The sequence below is a fragment of the Scatophagus argus genome, chromosome 14 (genome assembly GCF_020382885.2).
Source record: "Scatophagus argus isolate fScaArg1 chromosome 14, fScaArg1.pri, whole genome shotgun sequence".
Lineage (NCBI taxonomy): Eukaryota > Metazoa > Chordata > Actinopteri > Scatophagidae > Scatophagus > Scatophagus argus.
This window is the reverse complement of record NC_058506.1, coordinates 22472753-22479136: the sequence shown is the minus strand read 5'-3', so window position 1 is coordinate 22479136 and position 6384 is coordinate 22472753. Positions and strand designations below refer to the sequence as shown.

At 45.6% G+C, this 6384-nt stretch overlaps 1 protein-coding gene across 2 annotated transcripts; it reads right to left on the bottom strand.

Moving 5' to 3' along the window:
- Positions 1–396: 396 nt before the first annotated feature.
- Positions 397–3251, bottom strand: LOC124070567. Of its 2 annotated transcripts, none has more exons than XM_046410571.1 (6): positions 3115–3251; positions 2244–2363; positions 1332–1616; positions 887–1042; positions 701–802; positions 397–619 (listed from the first exon to the last, which is right to left on the bottom strand). In XM_046410571.1, the coding sequence occupies exons 2-6, from the start codon at positions 2293–2295 to the stop codon at positions 540–542; spliced, it is 675 nt and encodes a 224-aa protein (XP_046266527.1). In that variant the 5' UTR covers positions 2296–2363; positions 3115–3251; the 3' UTR covers positions 397–539. The 2 variants fall into 2 exon arrangements, with proteins under 2 accessions (XP_046266527.1, XP_046266528.1); XM_046410572.1 differs by having other exon boundaries at positions 1332–1613.
- Positions 3252–6384: the final 3133 nt, after the last annotated feature.

Sequence of the window (6384 nt, the reverse complement as noted above, 5' to 3'; positions counted from 1 at the left end):
AGATAACTTTCCAGCCAATCAGAGGAGCGGCGGGGTCTCCTCGTTCTGTATTTAGTAATTGTTTCTTTGATGGAACTTCTGTATGTTTCTGATAAAACCATCACACAAGTTGTGAACGCGAGTTTGAATTATTTACACCCTGAACCAACAGAACATGAAGTTGTTGTTTTTAAGATGCAAAACACTTCAAGCTGTTCTTACATCATCTCTCTCTCTTTCCCAAGACAAACGGCAGCAGTTGTTTCAGCAAACAGTCAGTAACTGCACCTGCTACTGAGTGTTTTAAACCCACTGGCTGCCAAAAGTCAGAGTTATGGTGTGTGTGTGTGTGTGTGTGTGTGTGTGTGAGGTGATCAGCATCAGACATTTTGACTCCAATACAGAAACACCAGAATCTCCCACACTCTACATACAAGTTTAATTAGAATAGAAAAATAATATAAGAAGAATAAAAAAATGCTCAGCTGATGAGAGGCAGTGGATGAAGCATGAAGGTGAGTTGTGGTGTCCAGATAAGGCAAACGCATTGTGATTGGTTGTTACACATAGATGTCCTCTGCATCCTCCTGCATCTGCTGTGTGATTGGTGTTTCCGTGGAAACAACAGGCTTACAGGGAACTGCAGAGGAGAACAAGTTAGCATGTTAGCATCTGTTAGCATCTGTCTGTTTGTGTGTGTGTGTGTGTGTGTGTGTATTACCATAATGAGAATCGTGCTCCTCTGTCTGCTGCTTCTCCTCCTCTTTACTCTTGTTGCCACGGTGACCGTGCATGGACATGTAAACATTATCATGCCGCAGATCTGAAGAGCAGATAGTTAATGATCGGACTTTGGACTAACCAGGTGTTTATGTCAGCTCAGGTTGGCTCTGATTGGCTGTCGTACCTGTGACCATCCTCCGGAGCCTCAGCCTCCTCATGAGGATGAAGGTGATGATGAAGGACAGCAGCAGGAGGAGGAAGCTGCACATCAGCACAGGCACCAGAACACTGCTGCTGCTGCTGCTGCTGCGGCTGCTGCTGGGGCTGCTGCTGCTAACGTCTGCCGACAGACAGACGGACAGACAGACAGACAGACAGACAGACAGACAGGTGACTGGTACTCTCAGCAGTGTACTGTTTGAAATGTTTCAAATACTAGTAGGTATCAGTGGGCAAACATCAATGCTGTCTGGGCCTCACAGAGGGATCAGATTCTGTGGTGTGCAACTGCTCTCAGTACTGTTATGAGTACTGTAGTACCAAGTGTGTACAGTGAGAAGGAAAAAGGGGTGTGTGTTGATACTGTCAGTGTTGATAGTCATGGCGGGTGTCTCTCTGTCTTCACTCACTGTCCACCATAAGCAGGAAGTCTTTTGCATCCAGTATTTTCCCTTCTTGGTTGAACACCTCAAGCCTGTAGCGTCCTGAGTCGTTGGTGTGAACTCGGCTGAACCTCAGCGAGCCGTTACTCAGCAGCTCGCAGCGTCCGTGGGGACACTTCGTCCTGTTGTTCTTCGGGTAGATCATCAGGTGGGAATGAGTCCACCTGATGTTGTTCAGCTCCTTCTCGTGCAGTGCGGATGTCAGCAGGACTTCCTCGCCGCTGTGTGCAGTGATGTTCTGTGTGGAGGCTGCTGGTCAGAGGTCACACATGAACAGCTCACGTCAACGTCAGCTTCACACAAACATCTCAACGCACTTTACAACAGAGCAAATACTTAGCGAGGCAGAACGAGACCAGGTGACCAGGCACCAGCCCCCACAAACCCGTTACCCAGACCGGCCTGTTGAGGTCAGGGTTTGATCTCTTGATAGGTAGAGTAATGACAGCTGTTTAAAAAGCAGAGGGATTGCGAGCAGTGAGTCAGTCAGACGGACAGGAAGTCATGTACCAGGTACAGGATCAGGACCACCTGACCTGCGGTGGATTGAAGAAGTGAAACCCATGTGACCGACTGTGGTTTGTACCCAGTAGGATGTGCACTCCCCTGAGTGAGACTGGTGCCATCGCTTCCTGTCTGGCATCCCAAAGATCCTGATTGGAGAGGCACTCGGTGCAGCTGTCCAATCCCGAGGTGGCAGTTCAGACAACAGGTTTAAATACTCAGCTAGCTGGTTGTGACCCAATGCGTCTCGACTTGACTGGACCGGACCAGCTGAGTAAAGCTGATGGCCTGTCTGGATCAGTTTGTTTTAATTTCGCCCCTGAGATGACTGACAGAAAAAGACAAACTAAATGTCTGCTGATCAAACCGACTGACCGTCACTCTTCATCGTCATCATCGCGCTCAGCAAGCAGACCACAACCAACATGGCTGCCACCTGGGGTCGACTCTGCAGCTGCAGAACTCTGCTGGCTCCGCAACCTCGTCTCTCAATGACTGTGAGGGGGAAACACACAGTTTCAGTGGTGTGTGTGTGTGTGTGTGTGTGTGTGTGTTCAGACCACAGACTGATTTCCTCACATTCTTTGTCTGACTGTCCTGATTGTCATTAACCCTCTGCTAACGTGATCAGAAACCGATGACCAATAATAAAAATGAGGACATGAAGTGTTTCAAACAAACAACAACAACAATTAAAGATTCTGTCTTTTTATTACACTGACTTCCATCATCAGTTTGGGGTTCAGCGTCTTCCTCAGGAACCCCTCCGGTACCGACTGGTCTGTGCTGACCTGAACTGACCAGGTCCCAAACCGGGTCCTGATGACCTGACATCCTGCCTCCCAAAATACTACAGTTTTTGTACTTAAATGTAGTTTTCTCCTTTCACTTTCCTCTTCACCTCAGAGGTTTGTGTTCTACTTTTGACTTCACTGCGTTCATCTGACAGCTTGTGTTACTTTAAAGAAGTAAAACAACAAATAAAGTAAATTAAACTGAATAAATGAGTCGAATTAGCTCTTCTGGTGCATCAGTGATAATAATCCAGTACTAAACAAGAACTGAGCCCATTAAGGCTGCAACTTTTACTTTCATACTTAAAGTACATTTTGCTGATAATTGTCAAATACTTTTACTCAAGTAATGTTTGAAAGTATTTTGGAACTGTGGTATTTCTACTTTTGCTAAATAGTGAAATATGTGAAAGGTGCGCCCACAGTGCGGAACACGAACAGTTCGGTCCTACCTGTCTGAGCGAAGGCTGTCGGAGTGAAGCAGGAAGCTGGAGGGGAAGCTCGTGAGGGCGGCTCAGTGCGTTCACATGAAACCAAATGAGAACACGAACACTTCAAACAAATTCAGTGTCACACGACAAAGAGCTTCACACAGCGATGGCCCTTCCTACGCCTCAAAGTGCTGTGCTGCAGAGCAGACATGAAAGCAGTTTGTTGAGTGGTTTCAGTGCTGAAGCTCAGTGGTTTGCATGGAAACATACAGTCAACCACATGTCACTGTGATGAAGGTCGTGGCTGGTGTCTGCTCACGAGTTATCCTCACACGTGCTTCAAAATAATGTGTACTTACCAAAACATTTAAGTGTGTTATGGTTTGGGGTTCACTGTCACATTTTGTCTGTTCACATGTTGGTCTGATGGAGACTTTGTGGACTGAAAGGCTGCATTAATCAGAACACAGGGCTCTCAAGTCTCACGCATTTAAACCATTTCACACGCTCACACGCCACACCTTGTATTTGTCACGCAGAGGAATTAGCAGGGTAACGTCCACCAAGTTTTGTTGTTGTTGTTGTTGTTGTTGTTTAATAACAGTGGAACAGGTAGGAAGTCGGTTCCCTCAGAGTTCAGAAGGCGCCTGCCAAGCGCCAGCCGATCAAATAGAATATAGCGACCGAACAGCCAATCAAAAATAGCCTTGCTGTATCCGGGTCAGATTCAGGTATTCATCCTACTACAACGTTATCTCACTACTCTGATGACCGACGTGGAAGAGGACGGTGTCCTATGAGGACGGTGGTCATCTCATCTTTTGGTTTCCGTTGCTGGGGAACATTGTCTCTACGTACAGTCCTGTCCTTTTTATAGTAAATACATTTTGGTACTGAATTGTTTCTTTTAGCCCAGATATCTTTATCATCAATGTTTTTATGTTGGTCAGTCAGCAGCTGGGCCAGCAAGCTAGCGATGCTCCACTAGCATGGAAGCTTTAGTTAGTTATCTATCCCGACTCTCGGGTGTTAGTTTGCAGAGGTTACGCTAGCAGTAGCTCGCTAATCAATCTGGTAGTAAGTAACATTTTGTCAAGACTGGTATTATGCACATTTTATGTTTAGCTTTAGCTCTCTGGAACCGACACTGAATAATTTGGCTGGTAATCAGTAATGTTAGCTAACAGCTTGTCTTAGCTCAGGACCTGTTATTCACAAAGCTTTTCTCCACCAGTAAGAGCAGGCTTCTTCTAAACTAAATAAATACAGTTTTTTCTTAGGAGTAATTCACAAAGCAGTTGAGACCCACTTCTAGGAGGACTTTGCAAACTTAATGAGATAAGATTGATGGCTATTTAATCATATTTTATCCAGACAATGCATAGTATTAATTATTGCATTTGTCTTCAAAGATGTCAGGTAATACTTTCAAGTGTCGCATAAGGAGGAGATAAACCTGTGTGCTCATTGACCTCAAATATACTTTTTGGGAAGATTGTTGTTTTGAGTTGGGTGATATCTTTGATGTGATGGAACAGGCATAAAATGTATGTAGGCTTATACATGTAGTCTGTGGATAAAATGGCTTGCTTACAGAGGAATACCTTCAATCACTTGCACTTATTGTGCATATCTTGCTGAATCTATGTGCACTTACTGTTTGTCTAGTTTTGATTGCTAAGTCAAATTGCTGTGTCTCTACCTGATGCATTTAGTGAATAAAAAGTGGCTGTGATTGTGAGATATTGTTTAAACTGCGTGTACTTAATTTGCTTTATCTCTTCTGTTCTCTGTCCGGTAGGAGAAAAGCTAAATGTTGGCTTCACCACCAGAGCTGCCCTCAACCGGCTCCTTCAGGCTGGAGAAATCACAGCTCAGGAGGTGCAGCTGTTCCAGCAGGCAGCACTGGTGTTTCTGGTCAGGGCTGTGGACTGTGGACTCTACAACCTGCCCCTGAAGGAGGCCCTTGTTGATGTGCAGCAGAGGACTGAGTGTGGGGTGGATGTCCTGTACTTTGTAGACAGGCAAGGGTTTCCACATTTTCCAGGATTTCAACATATTGAATACTTTAAGTTTAATTTTGATCAAGGTCACAAAACAAATCCTTAATCAGTTCTTTACACATGTTTCTCTTTTTAGATTTCAGAAACTACTTCCTCTCCATGAGCCACAGGAAGAGGACATGGATATCCCCATGCCCCAAGATCCCACCACCTTTAAAATTGAATTGAATAAATATTTTTATTTGTATGAATTTTTGTGTAATTTATTAGATCAGATCCCCGTCCTCACCCCAACTAAACCCCCACCATCGCCCACCAAAATCTCACTCTGAACTCAGTTCAAAACTTGAGAGCCCTGAGAACATCATCCACCTTCTTCCTGGTGACAGCTCGGACCTTCAGCTCAGCTCAGACCGACTGCAGGTGAGTGTTTTCTCCAGCAGGTGGTGCTGCTGCTGCACGCTGGGCTCGACTTTAACACACTTGGCTGCAGATTCATAAGCAGCACACTTTACAACAACATGAAGTTTTAACGGCTACACAACAGTTCGATATGAACTCTGCAGTCCAGTTTGTAGAGTCTGGAGGAAAACTCCCACAGAGTCTGCAGTCCATCAAACTCTGAACAAAGTCAACGTGACACGAGGCTGCAGCCGCTGACGGAGTGAACCGTGACGCAACCCAAACCACACGGGGCCTGACAGCAGCTCCAAACAATACTGCACTTGTATAATTAGACACTTAAACACATGTTTATATCTGCTGGGTGCTGACTGCAGCAGCACAGACAGAAGGACCGTGCGGCTCACAGACGGCTCACAGACGGCTCACAGACGGCTCACAGACGACTCACAGACGACTCACACTCACATCCTCATCCAATCAAACACCAAACCCCCATCACGCACCAGGACAACGTGTCGGACCTGACGATGACGACGAGGCCGTCACACTTCCACCTGCAGGCGGTGGAGCCCGGGGCCCTCTGGGTAATGCAGTGTTTCAGCAGTAGCACATGAACAAAACGCAGTGAGGATCAGCCTGGGGGGAGGGGGGGAGTAAACACAAGTACTTTGGGAAGAGTGTCATCCATATAAATAGTACTTGAATGAAGTAAAAGTAAATGAAACATATATGTAGATGTATGTATGCAGTGTACTGCCAGGGGCTGATTACTGCATCTTGTTGTATTTGACTGCAGATCAAATACATTTCAAAATGAAAAAGTACTGCAGTGAAAACAGAATATCTGAAATACTCAAGTAAAGTACAAGCAGCATAGTTACTG

Bases quoted from the DNA above. Each gene is read 5' to 3' on its own strand.
- LOC124070567 (XM_046410571.1), bottom strand. From the start codon at position 2,295: ATGTTGGTTGTGGTCTGCTTGCTGAGCGCGATGATGACGATGAAGAGT. The intron at 1,617-2,243 runs GTCAGTCGGTTT...ACCTCTGACCAG, and splicing joins GATGACGATGAAGAGTGACG to CAGCCTCCACACAGAACATC. The intron at 1,043-1,331 runs GTGAGTGAAGAC...GTCTGTCGGCAG, and splicing joins CTTCCTGCTTATGGTGGACA to ACGTTAGCAGCAGCAGCCCC.